Source organism: Schistocerca nitens, chromosome 2, assembly GCF_023898315.1.
Source record: "Schistocerca nitens isolate TAMUIC-IGC-003100 chromosome 2, iqSchNite1.1, whole genome shotgun sequence".
Classification (NCBI taxonomy): domain Eukaryota; kingdom Metazoa; phylum Arthropoda; class Insecta; order Orthoptera; family Acrididae; genus Schistocerca; species Schistocerca nitens.
This window is the reverse complement of record NC_064615.1, coordinates 764,480,758-764,500,285: the sequence shown is the minus strand read 5'-3', so window position 1 is coordinate 764,500,285 and position 19,528 is coordinate 764,480,758. Positions and strand designations below refer to the sequence as shown.

At 42.1% G+C, this 19,528-nt stretch overlaps 1 protein-coding gene across 1 annotated transcript in view; it reads left to right on the top strand.

Annotated features, from left to right (window-relative positions):
- Window positions 1–17,104, top strand: part of LOC126237000 (circadian clock-controlled protein daywake-like) — a 41,990-nt gene extending 24,886 nt beyond the window's left edge. Inside the window, exons 3-6 of the mRNA XM_049946725.1 lie at window positions 4,857–4,992; window positions 7,586–7,719; window positions 12,813–12,965; window positions 16,793–17,104. Of these exons, the coding sequence (XP_049802682.1) occupies window positions 4,857–4,992; window positions 7,586–7,719; window positions 12,813–12,965; window positions 16,793–16,944 (575 nt within the window). The 3' untranslated portion in view covers window positions 16,945–17,104. The remainder of the gene's footprint in view (window positions 1–4,856; window positions 4,993–7,585; window positions 7,720–12,812; window positions 12,966–16,792) is intronic.
- Window positions 17,105–19,528: the final 2,424 nt, after the last annotated feature.

Genomic DNA, 19,528 nt, shown 5'->3' with positions numbered 1-19,528 from the left:
CTTTATGCTAACCAAATAAGATATATTTTTACATTACATCTGCATCCCAGTATGAGACAGATTAAATTTCTATATAGCTGAAATTATGTCTTTTGGAAAAGTATTTTACACTTTGAATCGGAACTGTTGGAACCTAGTGAAGTTCACAATTTACATATCCTGCATTACTACTTTACTGAAATGACACACTCACAACAGTACTAGAATTTCATACTAATACCTAAATAAAGAACAATAATACAAATTATTTACGCAGAGGACATAGGTTGTGTTACTCTGGCGGACTTTCTGTTTTGCCCACAAGCATTGCAATGCAATATTTGTGTTTATACATTCCTCTTTTGGTGTTGCAATGTGTCATGTAGGCTCTTTCTCGAGATGTCTTCACTTTCCTCCACATGGAGTGTCATTTGTTTGTGACACATTGTCGTCATGAATATTTCTTATACATAAAAAAGTTATATAATCTTCGACAACATTCTAAATTCTGTGTAATGCATCGGTAGTAATAAATTAATTGGGATCGTTATTCTGTTGCGATTTCTTTTATTCTTTCTCTGAGTATATAATTCAGAGTTGCATACACTCAGAACCTCGCAGTGTGAGCATGCTGCAAGCTAGCTTTCGGCAATGCGGTTTATTTAACGACGCGGAATTTTCCGGACACGGCTGCACAGCCTTTCCTGGGTCGGCTGTCCCATCCTGTTTTCCGGCATACACCTCGCTCACTTTGCTCTGCGGCCTCACTCGTCAGCTACATGTTGCTCATCCCAGCCTTTGCTTTCTTCCTTTCGGCCTTTGTCCCGCTTTTTAACGCGGGATCGGCCGTGTCATTACGGATTTGGCATTGTTAGTTGCAGAGGGTGACCGGATGCCCTTCCTGCTGCCACCCCAAACCCCCCGGGATATAAGTAGTGTACCCCAGCTGTCTGTGTCTAGTGTCAGCCATGACATAGTGCGAACGTGTTCAAATGTCTGTGAGTCGTGCAAGTGAAGCGGAACGTGAGGATCAGCCCGGTATTCACCTAGCGAGATGTGGAAAACCACCTAAAAACCACGTCCAGGCTGGCTGGAATACCGGGCTTTGGCATTAATCCTCCAGAGGGATTCGATTCGGGGCCGGCGCGCCTATCGGAGTCCAGGAAGCAGCGAATTAGCGCTCTCGGCTACCCTCGCGGGTTCAGCGCAGCCCTGATCAAGTTATACGTAGAAAACCCATGGCTTGTAACGTTATAAGCTTCATGCCCAACTACACTTAATTTATGGGAGTTACGTGACCTGTGCTCTGCTTAGAAGAATGTGGGGAATTAACCCCAACATTAGCGAGTTTAGAGTACTGGACCATGCCATTGCACAAGTAAAATAATACCTGTGTATGAACTTACAGAGCCCAAAAATCAAATCACTAAACTTACTAAAGGGTCATGTGCCTGCCCACTGGCATGTGTACCAAAGACATCGCTATTCTGGTCTCATCAGGAAGTAATCAGCAGTAGCGGGTTTATGTCGCAAGAACAGAAGTTCGACTGTATCCCAGACGTGTTCCTTCTGGTTCAGATAAGACGAGTTTTGTGGCCAAGACATCAACTTTAGTTTATGACCGTGCTTCCCAAATCACTATAGCACAATTCTGACGTTGTGGCACGGACCTTCAAAAACCTACCAGACTTGGCGAATCCATGTCACCAAAAATTTCTGCTGTGTTGTGTTCCCAAGTCGGGCCAATGTTTAGTCCAGCAGGTGATCATAACGATTTCGTTCATCAGTGTAATTAACTCATAATCAAGGATTTTTTTCCAGAATTTAAATGTAGGATTACCACACACCCCTATCAAGACAAATGAGGTAGTTTCCTAGTTAAGAAGTCACACGTTCTGACTGCCAAATCTCACTTTTGTCGGGAGAATAAAAAAATTATATATATCTTTTTGTACATAACTTACATGTATCCAGAAAATGGAGGAAGTATTCTGATACTACAGAATTATGTTGCTCACCTTGAAAGTTATCTTAATAAAATTGTCATTTGACGTCATATTTCCTATTATTTCAAGCCGAGAAGCTCTTTTGGTAACGGTATGAGAAGGAAAGATTGGCAACCGACCAAATATAGCGAAGTATAATCTGTATTTTCGGGAGGAGTGCGTATACCTAATATCAGTTTCCTCAGAACATATTAAGGAAAACGTTGTATTACTATAGCAGCGTTTCACATCACAAACTTGTGGTCTTGGTTATTCGAAACATATGACAAAAAGTGTGTTACATGAACGAGACGAAATGAGTCGTATTATTGTTTCAAATATTCATTTAACATTAGAAAAAAGTCTGAAAATACCATCCTGACACTGTGTTATTCACGAAAACACTGTAATATTTTCCATTTAACTCCTGCGTGCACACGACAGACGGTATAACAAGAATCAATCGTAAGCAAAAATCTTACAATGTTCTGGGGCGTCTAACATGGCGGCGCGGCTTCAAATGGCTCTGAGCACTATGGGACTCAACTGCTGAGGTCATTAGTCCCCTAGAACTTAGAACTAGTTAAACCTAACTAACCTAAGGACATCACACACATCCATGCCCGAGGCAGGAGTCGAACCTGCGACCGTAGCGGTCTCGCGGTTCCAGAGTGCAGCGCCAGAACCGCGCGGCCACTTCGGCCGGCTTCGGCGGCGCGGCTTCAAAACAGTTTAAAGCCTATGTGTGTAGCGAAATCTCCCCGTATTATATGTACCTCCAACGTTATTACATTACAACATTAAACATCCTTGCGAACGTATTTTATTCTTAATAGTCAGATTCATTACGAAACGTGCAATTTCACGGTACGAGAACACCAGCATCGCTGGTACCTCCAAGATGCAAAATGCCCTTAACATCGAAAAAAATCCAAAAAGTAGGCAACGCTGCATTTCAGAACTAACAGAATATAATGATTTTTTTAATTATCGTGTATAATATCTCCAGCTCTTCGAGACTTTCTCGTCTGGGATTTTTGGTTCAAAATGCACATATTACTCGTCGTAGATGCACTTCAGGTACACGCCTTTAGTCCATATTTTCTTCCCATAACTATTTTCAGTATGTGAACCATTATTCTTGACGAAGGCTCTCATGGCTTGCAGCCACGAATGCTGTCATACATGGGAATTAGACGCATGTCAGCAGATCCCACGTTTGAGAAACGAGTTTGATATTCTAACAATTCATGCTTCATATTTCGTTGCTGAAGAACCTTTGTGTGCCGGTAAATTCCATTAATGAATTTATGGATACGAGGCCTCAGGGCTTCTTCTTAAGTACTCTTTTCTTCCGTTGCTCAAGAAGACGTGCAGGGTTACTGGCTTCTTCCGACTACTTAGACTGCAGTTTCATTTATGTCTAGAAGTTGTGGATGTATCACTCTCCCCATAGCAATATTATACAAAAAAATTTAATTTGTTTTAATAAGATCTGAACATGAGGAGACATTTATTTGCGCAATCTCTTTTGCCTGCATTAAACTACACGACAGTCACCTTGCAGATAGTTTTCTTATAATTTATTGGAAAACACGATACATTCTGTTTACTGATAAGCCAATCGCACTAGGTACAAATAGAATACTCCAGCAGTACATACCCTAACACCACACTCTACACTTCCTCGATGTTTTCCATCTGTGGTGCCGGACGATGTGGGCGTGCTGTTCTAGGAGCTTCAGTCTGGAACTGCGTGACCGCTACGGTCGCAGGTTCGAATCCCGCCTCGGGCATGGATGGGTGTGATGTCCTTAGGTTAGTTATGTTTAATTAGTTCTAAGTTCTAGGCGACTGATGACGTCAGAAGTTAAGTCGCATAGTGGTCAGAACCATTTGAACCATTTGAACCAACTGTGGTTGCTGTTTCGGGAAGTTGTTCACCTGGACCAATTCCGACAGAGGTGCGATAATTTGCCAATATTGCCAGCCATCAATGTTTTGTAAATATTCGAAAACTTTCAATGAAATTCCGTTGCCACAATCATCAAGAACGAAGGTTTGGAGACTACGCAGTTCACAGTTTATCTATTTGAGAACACACGGAACATGGCTAACTCAGAAAAACCTGCAGACAACGGTATTACCCAAATCGCGTTTAAATATGACTTACGTTACTGTGTAAAATGTACCAACATAAAAACAAAATTTCACAGTAAGCAGCTCAGCGCCGTACTGACAAAAGATTATCTTTTCATCGTTCGTATACGAGGGCGTGCTGCAAAGTCATGCCTTGAAACGTGTAACATGGCGATTTGTAACGTAACTATGTCGTTGAGTGTGGAACAGCTTGATGGAATCGAGTTTCGAATTCGAAGATTTTGTCCACACGCAGATCACCCTCTTCTTCAGCATGACAATGTCAGACCACACACGAGCGCTGCGACCTCTTCAGTAATCGAGCACCTTGGGTTCACTGTCATCGGTCACCCTCACGACTTGGCACCATCTGGTTTTCATCTGTTTCCAGAAGCCAAAGAACACGTTCGAGAACTTCAATTTGAAAATGAAGAAGCGGTGCAAGCAGAGGTGCGGCTGTGGCCCCGTCAACAAACATTCTACAGCGACGGTATAAATAAAGTGGTCTCGCGTAAGGAGAAATGTCTTCGTCGCCAGGGTGACTATGTTGAGGAATAAATATATAGATTCAGTAATAAAAGTGTAGAATGTCAATAACGTTTCTTTTATTCAAAAAGGTTTAAGAGTTTCCATTCACAAAAATTCGGAAGCATTAGTTTTCAGCACGCCCCCGTAAACCGTGTGTATACGAAGTCATAGTGGTTGTAATTGAAGCCCGTTCCCGTTCCACACCTGTCACTCGTGCTGTTGCAGGAGACCCCAAGTACCGGGTGCCCAGCATGGAGCCGCTGGTGATCAGCGAGGTGAGCGTGGCGGACCGCGGCCTCAACATCACGCTGCGCAACGTGCGCCTGCACGGCATCACCGACATCGAGTTCCGATCCTCTGTGTAAGTGCGCCCCGCTCTGGACTCTCAGACGGCAGCGCGTCACGCCTCAAATATCAGACTTAGTTGACGTAGAGTACCGAACCAGTGGTCATGAGGCCCCCAGGTTCACAGACTACGGGCGTCAGTAGGAATGTGAAGGAACATTGGGATATATGTCTTAGTAAATGCAACGATTTGGATAACCTGAGTAATAAATATCCATCTCTGGGACTAAACTTTTTCGACCATAATAGACGAAGTACGAGGATATTGTACAGATAGGTATGTACCCAGCAAAGTTGTAAGGAATAGGAAGGACTTACTTTGTATGAACAACTATGTTATAAATTTGCTCTGAAAACAATGCGAGTTTATTTACAAACGTAGCAAAACCTTCATAGACAAACAATCAATGAACGATGTAAAATTAACGTAAGGTGAACTATGCTTAGAGCGTTTAAGGGGGTACACCAGAATAAAGCTCGATCTTAGAACCTATATCATGATTGTTTTTGAAGTGTGGCATTTATTAAGTACCTACATTTGCTAGTCCGTCTCCATGGGTGAGGGGTCAGCACGATAGACTGCCATGTGGAGGATTCGTGTTCGATTCCCTGTATTGCCGAGGATACTTCCTTGACTGGAGGCCTTTCCAAAAATGAGCACTCAGCCTTGTGAGACCACGTGCGGAGCTATTGGTCCGAGTAGTAGCGGCTCCAGGGCAAGAAAACTGACAATGGCCGGAGAGAGGCGTGCAGACCTCCCGCCCTCTACTGAAAGGAATGACGTCATTGGCAGAGGACGAAACGGCGGTCAGCTGAATTGCAAACCAGATAAGGAACTGTGAAGGGATGAATATAAGGTGACGTCAACGACAGGAGAAAATAGTTCAGTGGGAGTAGGATTCGTTAGGACCGGGAGCGTAGGGTAGAGATAGAGTCTATTTCGCGTGCCGTTAGTTCCATTCAGTGGCAGAACCTCCTTTTGACTCTGGAGACCCGCAAGGATATCTTGACTGTACCGTGGTGAGTCGCGGTGTGGTTGAGAAACCTCCTGTTAGACGCAGACATTCGCCACAGACTAGCTACGTTGGGACACCTGCAGGCCTTCTTTGCACTGCACAATCGCAACTTCACAGTTGGGAGAGCATCAATCCACGAATCAATCGTGTGGTGGAATGTAACTGCCTTCAAGGGACGGTTTAGACACTCCACAACACCGTTTGCATGCTGTCATGTGTATCCCGTACAGTCGAGCGATTGCACAAATTATTCTATCTCGCTTTAAAGGACCTGATCATGAATCACTCTCTGAAATGTCAAAACTTCCCAGCGAACTTTGCAAGTTGTGCATTGTGTTAAACACCTGTGGAGCAGCAGTCTCGTTTAGTACGCTCGCGATCTCTACCAGCTTGCTCAAGTACCCCTCTTGAGTTAACGAAAGCAGGGTGCGATGCAGCTCCGCAAGCATATGCACCGTAGAAGTGTGACAGTACGTCTGGTCCAGCCGAAGTGTGGAGGTCTCGCAGGTACAGTGACGACCTTCTATTTCCTCCTGTGCAACGATCGTCCTAACCATGAAGTCTTTCAGTAACATATATTCCGGACGTAGGTGGGTTTGGAGAACATCGTTAACCTCACTGCCGGCGCGGCTGTCGAGTAGTCCAAGCACATGTGCACATTTGGCGTCTGCGTTATCCCGGTGGTACCAAAATTGCTTTCGGTGTGGTTCGCCCACACCACAGTGATGGACAATCCTCCCAGAGGGCATATTTTGATGGCATACGGTTTACTTGCGCTGCTGAGGCATTTCGAGAACGTGACAGGGGTTAATATTACTCGTCCTACTTGAGAGCAAGATGACGCTCGACACCTAGCTGGCGTAAGTTGACAGAAAAAAAATTAGCAAATTTTTATATGACGATCAGTTTGGCTGTAGCAAAGGGGAGAATCTGTCGACCTGAGAAAAGCATTCGGCAACGTAAAACGTTTGAAATCTGAGATAAATAAGGGTAAGCTACAAGGGAAGACGAAAAATCTACAATGTGTACATAAACCAAGAGAGAACAACAAGACTGGAAGACAAGAACGAAGTTTTTGGAGTAAATTAGGTGTACGAAAGGGATGTAGACTTCTACAGATGCGGCGGTCTTCACAAAATAATTAGAGTAATGTACTTTATGTCTAGGAAATATTATAAAATGTTAAATAGTTTCTACCTATTAGAAAATTCAGTTTGTTAACCCACTACACTGTTGTTTCATCTGGGACTAATATCGCTAACGTTTTTAAGGATTCTACACCATAGGAATCAATAAGTGTTTTCATTTATTCTCAGCTCTGCCTCCCTACTGATTCACTATGAAATATTAGGGCAAAATAACTGTAAGCCGTTTATTTATTACAAAGTATACCAATAGTTAAATTTCCTGTGTAAGTAGATGCAGCTTTGCAGAAATTCATGGAGAGCAGAGAGCGTCAGAACTGAAGTTAAAGCACTTTTACTTTCCCGCGAGTGATCTTATTCAATGCCATTAACGCAATAGAATTCTTTTAAATCTCCACTGATTCAGTTTAACATGCATGGCAGTATAGGAATGTAACCTTTGTCGTAGATTTGACCCAAAAGGCAAGAAGTTCGAGTGGGGCTTCTTCCTGCCGCGGCTGCAAGTTCTAGCCGACTACCAGGTGGACGGCAAGATTCTCGTGCTGCCCCTGAAAGGCAGTGGTCCCGCCAACATTACTCTCCGTAAGTCACGTATTTAAGTGAAACTCGTAATAGCTGTTTCTGAAATTTATTTATGCTCTCTGCTGGCTTGTTAACTAAAATCCTTGATTAATAATAGCATATTAATTTGAATCTAATCATACTCACATTAGTAATTTCAATAATTACATGTTTTTAATGTATTCTATGAAATCTACCAACTAATTCACAGGAAGTTCATTTAGATATCACTGAGTTACGTTTATGAATGTTAACACACTTTACACTCCAAGGCAATCCCCTTCCGTAGATATCAATAAGAAATCGCTTGGTCCCTCTAAAGAGGACACAAGTTTCATCGACGAATTTTGTACCTGGACAAGAAAGAGATGATTATGTATCAACATTTATGCTCCATACAAAAATAAGTCTTACAGAAAAGACATCGAGGTGAAACATTGATTGCCAGGTCTATAGCTGGAGAATAATCATGAAATTAGTTACGTTTTTCTAGCTGGACAATAATTTGATATGTGGCTATGTATGACACAAAAATATAACAAAAAATCTTACAGCGACGTTAAATATTCCTTATGATACTGTTTTCGTTGCCATGAACGGTAATTAACTGCACAAAGAACTTCAGTAACAGCTAATATGTTATAGCTGTTTCAGTTTCAGATGACTTTCAAAAATCTTTACAATGATTTGTTCATGACAAAAGAGCAAAATTTAGAGTTTCCAGCAACCAGATTAAGATAATGATAAAACCAAGTAACAAAACTTTACTTTTTTCTGTAACTGGCACAAAAACAAATAATCTCTATGCTTTCGAATGTGCTGATGACGTAAACGTCAATGAAAATGTAAGATTAGTTCTCGTTTTGCAGTTATGATAACTATAGGTTTAAGTTTATAGATGTATAGACCTTGGTGTTGTCTCTCAGAGGAGGGGCACTGAAGACTTACCGCTTTGCCTGGCGTTTGTAGTTTTCTGCTGGTGATTCCCTGATTAGTGTCCAGCAGTAATTGGCTAACACTGAGACACTCCATTTCCCTGGTGTCTCATTTCCTCCTCCGAAATTTGCTGGTGGAAGCGTTCTCCGTGCTCGTTGCTAACAGCACCACAGTTGTCAGGAAAGAAGTCTAAGTGAGAATCTAGGAATTGTAACTTTAAGAACATGTTGCAACCCCAATCTGCTGTAGCAGTGCAGAAGATTTGCCACAATATCGTTAAAGTTTTCTGCTCTCTTATTTCGTAGAGAGTTTGTTGGCACTTGAACGACGGCATCCCGAGTTAACTTTTCATCACCTCACACGGGGGGTTGAAATGCTGATCGCTGTACAGTCTGCATATGTTCGGTTCCTCGAATATCTCCTATTTTATTTTCGCGTCACTAAGGAGTGGAAATTGGTCGTTCAAATAGAGAAATGCTTCCCCAGTTTTGTCCGTGGCCTTAACGAAGTTTTTCGTTAGGCCGAATTTTGTATGAAGAGCATGGAGAATTACGAGTTTTTTTATTCCACAAGATCAGTGGTTCAAATGGTTGACGGTTAGGTCAATCTCCCTTTTTTATTTTTGTTATGAAGAGCTTTGACACTGCTATCCCAGAGTCCCAGGAAGCAACACAGTTTGGTAGCCGTGTTGTAGCCCAAGTAATACGCCTGTAGCTTTCAGATCCCCGGAAATTTTCCATAGCTGCCATTACTCGCTGTTAATCTCCACAAAATACCGAGTTCTTTTCGCTTTCTAAAAGTGGATGGAATGCCATACGGCGATTGCGGAACGCTGTCACATTTACCACTTTATCAAGACGGTTCCACTGTTGTAGTCTCAACGCCAACAGTTCAGCTTTACCTTTAGACAATTCCATATCTCTCACTAGGTCATTAAGTTCCTGGTGTGCTATTTTGCGAATCTCTGTATACTCATTATTATCAGAATTTCCGAAGAATTGGGTTTTGAAGATGACGGTGCAGCACTAATTTCACTACCGCCCTCGTCACTGCCACTGTCAAGTGAGGCAGGAACAGGCAGTCCGTCTCCGTGGAGGACTGGTCACGTGGCCGACGACATGTTAGGATGCGCCAAGAAAGACTTTCTCTTATTGGAAATGCCATGTGTTAAAGGAATTGTCATACAAAATAACAATCACTCCCATGGTTTGATGGTTCTCGCCAGGTCACGGGTATGGAAGGCCCGTGGAAGATCTTTTACGATTCAACTATGAATGAAGACTCTAAACACAAGATATGAAGCATACATGAGGAACCCACGGTTTGTACTGGCCCCTGATGTCACAGCCAAAGCACAGTCTGTACTCCTTCCTAATATATGACGTTACGACCTCCCTTACGATTTCAGTGTAGCCTGTCCGCGAATGTAGCAAAATGTCAACACCGATTACGCATTTGCAAAGCACATTGAATCACAGTAATTACAATGACCCCACGCACTAGCTACACTTCAGTAACACCCTCTTCCAACACAGGAACGGAACACAGATTGTAACAGATAGAAACTACGCTGAAATGAAACATGCTCAGCTCCTCGCTTCCTTTTGCCCTTCGCCGTGTTGCTTCGAGCACGGGCGACAAACTTCATCACTCTTTCTACCATGAACGGGATTTCGAAGCCTATATGGGAAGGGATTGACAATGAATGCTAAGAAATTGTAATTAAATGCACCCCCTTTAACGTGGAAAGAGATCTAATTCGCGTATTTCCTTGTCGTTTACGTTATCAATGTGACCGACACAGTTAACAAACATTTATTTCATCCCAATTACTTTTTCAGTGTTGCCTAGTGTAACTAGAGGAGAATTTCTGCAGTGAAAAATATCATTCAAAAATCAACAATGACAAAGAGTAACTTAATTGTTTTCGAGAAGAAATGAACACTGTAAATGAAATATCTGGCTTCAGTCAATATTTTGGCACAAATTACAGAAAGTTTTAAAAGAATTTTATGAGACAAGCGGTCGAATATGACTTAGAGGACGAACCGTTCAACTACGTAACACGTAATAGAAGTAACAATTACTTTTGTGCAGGCCTGTGAAAAGAAATTGAGCTACAGCATAACTCGTCGTTTTAAACAATGAGGAAGAGAACGTCGTGCTCTGTTCGAAGGGACAGCACAAGTTACTACGGAAAAGTATGTATTTTCACATGATTCTAACCTAACAAGGAATTCAGATAGTCACTGGTTGCTGCTTCAAGTGCCCTTTCGGCAGACATGAGTCTTGAGTTGCTGCCATCTACTCTGTTTAGTAAGAAACATGGAACGGCAGTACATATATGACACAAATGCATGAAGAGTTGAGTTTCAAAACAGCAATGTTAGATCCACGTTACTGAAACTCGCAGTGTAACAACCATTGAAGCCAGCAACAGAGAAACAAGTCAGCGTTTTCGGCGGACAAGATCTACGAGCTGTAAATTCAGTGATTAGTTTCAAGTGACGTCTCTACAGCTAAGCAAATTATGCTCTATTGTGCCCTGATTGTACAGTGGAGTATTAGAGTTATCGCTGAACCCAGAGAATGTTATGGAATGCTCTCGACATTAACCTCTTTGGAAGGAAAACTTTTGACACTTACTGATCAGATTATGTTGAAAGGAAGCTTTCCAGCTCTTACACACAAATCATAGAGTGTAGAGCCTGAATTTAAAAAAAATATTTAAAGTATATCATTTTAATTACCTCTATGGTCTAGCAGTGTCTGCCTATTCCATCTAAGACAAAACACGAGTAATTTAGATCCCTGCTATTGCACACCCTTTACTCGTTGACTTTTTTTCTCATAGAGAAAGAGAGAATTAACGTAACCATTGTTCTGTGAGATTAAGCCGCTATTTTGTGTATCAATATTGAAGAGAATAAAAGGTCTTATATTCAGGTGGACATTACAAATGAAGTACTGATATTTACCCTTGACATTTATTGGTAAATGTTTGTGGAGATGTATGTCCAGTGTTTCTGTTGTTGTAGTTGTGGTTCAAAAATGGCTCTGAGCACTATGGGACTTAACATCTGAGGTCATCAGTCCCCTAGAACTTAGAACTACTTAAACCTAACTAACCTAAGGACATCACACACATCCATGCCCGAGGAAGGATTCGAACGTAGCGGTCGCGCGGTTCCAGACTAAAGCGCCTAGAACCGCTCGGCCACACCGGCCGGCGTAGTTGTGGTCTTCTGTCCGAACGCCGGTTTGGTACAGTTTTCAGTGCTACTCTATCTTGTGCAGCTCTTTTCATCTCTGTGTAACTACCACAGTCTACATCTCTTTGAACTTGTTTACTGTATCCGAAGCCTTATTTCGGTTTATATATTTCAGTGCTCTGTCAAATTTTACTCGCTGTATCATGTCTCCCATCTCCAGCTATTTCGTCTTCTCTAGATATCATACCGTCTTCAAGTTAGTTGCCCTTATATAGAGCGTCACCTTTCAGCCTTACCTTCTTTGCTTATTACTGACTTTCCGTCTGAACACTTGATATTCATATAGCTGTCTCCTTTTTCGTCAAAAGTCACATTAAACTTCCCATAGACAGCTCCCTACGTAATCATTCTGCACTTTCTGTCAATCTCAGTTCTAAGGCGTTTGTATGCTATTTCCCCTATTTCCTTTGATGCATTTTTATATTTCCTCCTTTAAACAATTAAATTTAATATTTCCTTTGTCATCCAGGGATTTTTAACAGATCTGGTCATTCTACCTATGTGAGCTCTTTCTTCAGTTTTCATCTGCAATTAATTTGTCTCTGCTTCTATTATATTTATTGGCAGCCGCCCGGTGTAGCCGAGCGGTCTGGGCGCCTTGTCACGGTTCGCATGGCTCCCCCCGTTGAAGGTTCGAGTCCTCCCTCGGGCATGGGTGTGTGTGTTGTCTTTAGCCTAAGTTAGGTTAAATTAATTAGTGTGTAAGCCAAGGGATCGACGACCTCAGCAGTTTGGTCCCGTAGTTCTTACCACAAATTTCCAATTTTATTGGCATACATAATACAAAGAAGGAAAGAAGGTAAGAGATACAACAAGTTTGGCCTAACAACAAGTTAGACTCAACCTGTGGTGCCAAAAATATAGAGCTACAGAAATTGCCCTACTAGGCTAGCCTGTGTTTTCCAGTTGACGTCCCAATAACGCTGAAGTTCGAGTACGAGCTGGTGAAGAAGGAGGACGGGAAGGAGTACTTGAACCCAACCAAGGCGACGCCCACGTTCGACACCAGCCGGACCTACATACAGCTCGACAACCTGTTCAACGGTGACAAACTGCTGGGTGAGTCAGAGAGGAAAACAGCGACCCTAATAAAGCACGTGAAACTTCATAGGTCATTGCTTTATTTGGCTCGCTATCACTAGTACGCTTTTAGACTGAGGGAATAACTATCTTTCAACAAGAGTCAATCCCACATTTAGTAAATAGTAAACTTAAATATTCCAAGTATGCTTGCTACTGCCATTGCATTTTTAGATTCTAAATAAGAATCTAGTTATTATATTTATTTACACATTTTGTAACACGAACGCGTAGATATCACACACAAAGTATATAATACATAATTTAAAAAAAACGCAATACAAAAGACGTTTTTCAAGTTCAGTACTACGGCACTCATTTAACCTAGGTATTCTAGTGCTTCACTTAGGCAGTTGTGCATATCTTATAGGTCTCTAAGGCTGCATCCTTCCGTCTTGTAAAATGAGTCATTCACAGTAGCATGATTCAGTGGGTATGTCCTTACATATGATGGCGGAATGCAAAACTCAAAGGATTGGCGGGAAACACTGAAAATTCATTTCTCGTGACAACAAATATTTAAAACCATATTTGCCAGAGAAGTCCGCTGTAAAGGATAAAAAAGGTGACCTCTCGAACCACTTATTTATGAGGAATCGAAAGCTTTTTGGTTAATTTCATGAGAGAAAGAAGTCGCTGTGGAATTGTAATGAGCAGTTAAAATCGAAACTTACTTCCAAATTAAAACCGTGTGCCGGCCGGGGACTCGAATCTGGGACCCTTGCCTTTCGCAGCAAGTGATTTACCAACTTTTTTTAAATTTCATTATCTTCGTTATTGTTTCTTCCATTTGTTCAGGGCGGACATCCCACGACACCCGTGGAAGTTCGTTGATGATCCATTCATTCAGTTTTTCGTATTTTTATTGTTACAGAGGGCAGCTAACCCTCTGACCGAACAAGCTAAGCGACCGTACCTGCAGCAGCTGAGCTATCCAAGCAAGAATCGCTCCCCGCCCTGCAGCTGTACTTTAGCCAGTACCTCATCTCCCAGCTTCCAAACTTCACAGAAATTCTCCTGTACACACTGCGGGACTACCATATCTGTAAGGCAGAATATTGCGCAGACATTTCTTAGTTACAACCCAGGAGATTGTTCCCAGACTGAATTTTCACTCTGCAGCGGAGTGTGCGCTGATGAGAAACTTCGTGGTAGATTAAAACTGGGTGCTGGACCGGAAGCCGTACCTAGAAAGGCGAGGGTCCCAGTTGCGAGTTCCTGTGACACAGTTTCAATCACTGTTTCTCATCACCACAAACCCAGCTGCAGAGGGAAATTTATTCTGAGAGCAGGCTAAATAGTATTTCGAAATACGCACAAGTTATTTTTTTGGAAATGGATGAATGAAGAACTTGGCAGTAAAAGCTTCATATTTTAGTCGTTTCAATAGAATTCGGATATTTTGTCTTCTACGGTTCTCGTGTAACTTTTATGTCCCTACCTAACTTTTTTATGATGCGGAAGTGAAATATAGCTGTTACTCAAATAGATTAAACATCTTTTACTTTGTGATAAGTGTTTTGATATCAAATCGACATAACCGATTAAAACTATCCCTGTTCCTCGCGATCTAAATATAAGACAACTAAATGGAAAAGCTGAACTACTCACCTCAGTACATCAGTGTTGTATGCCCACTGAAACTCTCTTTCTGCGCAATTTGTTTGTTTGACATTTCCTAGTCTTCTTTCACTTCGTCGATACAACAACGTGTTTTTATGTGCAAATCTAATATCATTTGTGTACTTTAGAACAAACTTCTGTAACAACACACCCTGCTGTCACATGTTTAACCTACATTAATTTCGTGAATTTGAGAGGAAGGATGTACGTGAATGTTGAAGTTACGTCCAAACAATCAAAGAGTATTCGTAACAACATTAGTTCAATACTTATACCACGCTCATCTACGTTTTTACGCTTGTGGCAAAGCTCGGGTTAATATGATCACGATGGCCTTTGATATTGTATAGCACAGCTACAGTGTGAATAAACCGAAAATGATAGGTCCACAAGGTGTCCTTGTCATGTGTACATAGTCTTCCATTCCCCAGTGCTTTAATCACTTAACTGAAACTCCGCACAAGTACCCCAATGAGAAATAAGGAAAGAACTTGTGACAAGAAAGGAACTCCTATTTTAGACAATGTGTCTGTGTATATACTGCATGTTTTAACGTACATTATTTCGCAAATGTTAGGGTAATAAATTTTCTCGTATTTCCGGCCGCACGAAATGGTTTAAAATCCACAACAAACTTTCGACAGAGTACTCTGCAGTCATTGGCAAGTGATAACTGTCGTCTGGCTGCTGCAGCCGTCGGCAGCAACACCACGACAGTCACTAACTGGCAATGACTCAGAAATAGTCCATCAAAAGTTCGTGGATTTTAAACAGCTTCACGCGGTTGGAAGGTCGAGACGATTTTATCAGTATATTTTGCCGTGAAACCACGCATTATTACAAATGTTGTCCAGTAACCAGTGAATAGGTTGGTCATAATGGTCTGCTACAGTGCGTTGTCTTCAACAGTTTGTGTTTAAATTGCACACAAATGCAGGTTTTCAGAGACATATGACCTTAATGACTCTTAGAAATAGTACGTCTCCCTACAAAAATCATTTTAAGAGGAAGAAACAATGATAGAAATAAAAGAAAGGTTCAGGAGCGCAATTATAATTGAAGTTGAAAGGATATAAATGATACAGTTCGCTGATGACATTGATATACTGAGTGAAAGTGTAGAAGAATTACATGATCTACTGAATGGAATGGACAGTCTAATTAGTAAAGAGGAGGGATTTAGAGTAAATCGAAGAAAGGCCAAAGTAATGAGAAGTAGTAGCAATGAGAACAACGAGAAACTTAACATCAGGATTGATGGTGACGACGAAGTTAAAGAATTCTGATACCTAGGTAGCAGAATCACCAATGACGGACGGAGCAAGGAGGACATCAAAAGCAGACCAACACTGGCAAAAAGGGCATTCCTGGCCGAGAGAAGTCTGCTAGTATGAAACATAGGCCTTAACCTAAGGAAGAAATTTCTGAGAGTGTACGTTTGGAGTACAACATTGTATGGTAGTAAAACATGGATTGTGGGAAAACTGGAACAGAAGAGAATCGAAGCATTTGAGATGCGGTGCTAGAAAAGAATGTTGAAAATTAGGTGGACTGGTAGAGTAAGGAATGAGGAGGTTCTGCGCAGAACTGGAGAGGAAAGGAGTATGTGGGAAACAATGACAAGGAGAAGCGACAGAATAATAGGACATTTATTAAGACATCAGGGACTGACTTCCACGGTACTAGAGGGAGCTGTAGAGAGCAAAAACTGCGGAGGGAGACAGAGATTGGAATACAACCAGTAAATAATTGCGGACTTACGTTGCAAGAGCTACTGTGAGGTGAAGAAGTTGGCACAGGAGAGAATTTCGTGGCGGGTCGCATCAAACCAGTGAGAAGAGTGATGAAAAAAAACGACGCGGTTTGGAATTTATGCGTCACCAGATATCCAGGAGCGATTACTACACGTAGATTTGGCGTTTGAAGTTGTATGAGAAACAAACATTCGCATCTGATATATGTCTTGTTGATCTCTGATACGTCAAGCACCTGCGTGCATACATTATATCTTTCTCTGACCCCTTAAGTTTGTCTTTGGCACGTGCCAGCCAAAGACAAAGAGAGAGAGAGGAAGAGAAAGTGTGTGACAGAGAGCGTGTGGTTCTATAAACATGTCTATAGCCCCAAAGCGTCTGGAAAGATTTTGCTGCATATTCTAACCCCGCTGTATGTGTGGCTTTCAGGAGACAACACGAACATGTTCCTGAACGAGAACTGGCGGGAGGTGACAACGGACGTGGGCCCCGTGATAGCACAGGCGATCGCCGAGGCGGTGCGCCAGATCCTGTCCGGCATCGCCCTGCAGGTGCCTTACGAGCAGCTCTTCATCCTGTAGCGGCCGGCGCAGCACCCAGCCACCTGCTAGATGCTGCCTTCTCTCACTCGCTTATCTACACTCGTTCTCAGAGTGCAACCGGCGCTAGTGCAGCATTTTAGGGTAGACGCTAAGATGTACCTCTAGAGTCGAAGCTCATTAAATCACTCTTCCTTCTTCATCAAGGTGTTTTACTGATTTGGAACGATGATATTAGGAGTAGTTTCTCTGCTGCTCCAAATATTTGAGAAAATACGTGTGCCTTATATGTACCCTTCAACACTTCCCGTTTCCTTCTCCTGCGTTCGTATGTTCACCACAACTGCTGATCCCTCACGGTCTCTCACTATACCGAAAGGACTGATGACCTCAGCAGTTAAGTCCCATAGTGCTCAGAGCCATTTGAATCATTTTATACCGAAAGGGAATCTGAGTGGGAAGATTAGTGCCGCATCCAGCACACTCCTGATGAAGAGCCTAGGAGCTAGAGGAATAGAGTCTCTGTTTATAATTCTGAAAAATATTGGAAAAATATTGTGTTAAGCGAATGACCCGCCTGTATCGTGATCTAGTAATATGTTGAGTAGCAATATTATAAGAAGGAAAGTTGGTACTCACCACATAACGGAGATGCTGAGTCGCAGATAGGCACAACAAAAAGACTCTCTTATCGTTGTGCTATGAGCGTTGAAGGAGCACTACTGGGCGACATTCATCGAACAGCCTCTACTACATGGTCCAGTTGATACCTCCAATCGTATTGCTACTATTACACCCTACAGTGGAGCTTTCCACTAACATATGTTACAATGAAGACTCAGTTTGTTTCCATTCTCCCCGAATACTCGGAGATAGTCGTTGCTGCTGTTTCGGACGAAAGGCGACGCCTATCTGCGACTCAGCGTCTCCGTTATATCGTGAGTAGCAACTTTCCTTCTCATAATTTTGTTACATTCCATCCAGGATTTTCCATTGATTGAATATGTTGAGTAGTTAATATGAAAATGAAATGTGTTGCAGTTTATTTATAAAATTATTATTTATCTGTATTTCAAATGCTCTTTGACTGACGCGTACATTCGAAAAATCATTATTTGAAAAATTTAGGTCAAGTTTTTGATGGAATGATCGGAAGGATGGCATATGGGATAATTTCAGTATTCCTCGAAACATAGCCTGAGTGCAGATGCTGCTTAATCGAGAGAGTATCTGGGGGATTAGAAACCGATTTCAGCTGTCTCTTATCGTCTCTTAACGTTGTGCTATAAGCCTTGAAGGAACACTACTGGGCGAAATTCCTCCAACAGCCTTTACTACATGGTCCAGTTGATACCTCCATTTCTATTACTACTATTACACCCTTCGATGGAGCTTTCCACTAACATATGGTACAATGAAGACTCAGTTTGTTTCCATTCTCCCCAAATACTCGCAGATAGTTGTTGCTGCTGTTTCGGGCGAATTGTATAGCACGATGCCGACGCATTAGCTGATTGAGGTCAGAACCTTCTGCTGCCACATTTACGAAATAATGACACTTTCCCTGCTTACAGCGCTAACATAATGTTAATGCAGAAAATATCGTATTCCAAACAGTTGGCAAATAATTTAAAAAAATGGTTCAAATGGCTCTGAGCACTATGGGACTTAGCATCTGAGGTCATCAGTCCCCTATAACTTAGAACCATGTAAACCTAAGTAACCAAAGGACATCACACACAACCACGCCGGAGGCAGGATTCTAATCTGCGACTGCAGCAGTCGCGCGGTTCCGGACTGAAGCGCCTAGAACCGCTCTGGCGAATAATTCAAATCATGTAGTTATTTAGAATGTACAGAAACAGCTGTGCTTCTTTGACCGTCCAAAGCGTTCAAACGCAAGCCTGGGAAAATACCCCGAGACTATCGTACTACGTCCAATGAATTTCTAAGCAGCCGTGAGCCAGGTCTACTCCCTCTCGCTAGACCAAGGACGGCCCTCTTTACACAATATTACGCAAAGTGAAGTATTCGATTTCGTGATCAGTTACTTCCGGATAGGAACATCATCAGGACAACGGAATGACAATACATGTTGACGAACCATTGTGTCACTGCTCTCTGTAGCTGAGTTGCAACGACTGTGGCTGTAAAACTGACAGGGTAGTCTGAAGACTGGATCTTGCAGTAAACCTTAGAGTTGCTAGTGTAACAGAGCACTGACGTTCCCAATTCACAGCACAGTTACAACAAAGAATCTGGACAAATGTAGCTGAGCATCCTCCCATTCAATTCTCTCCGTTCACGAGTTATGACGTACAGGATATCTGGTATGTAGACGCCTTCTTCCTTTTTTACGTGACCTTGCATGCAGAATCCTGTGTCCTATGTAGAGTTGCTCTCTTCCAAGATTACGGTTCGATCTTTTAGGTGCGGTACATACCTGACCTAGTGAATGTAAGAACTAGTAGCATCGGTAGGGAAAGAAATATAAACGAATGTGTGAGAGAAAGGAACTGGGAGGCAACCAGCTATCTTTTTTTTTATGTTGCACATAAGTAGAATCGCACATTGTTCAGTGTTATTCCACTGTGCATATTATATCCTTACAAAATACAAATTTCAT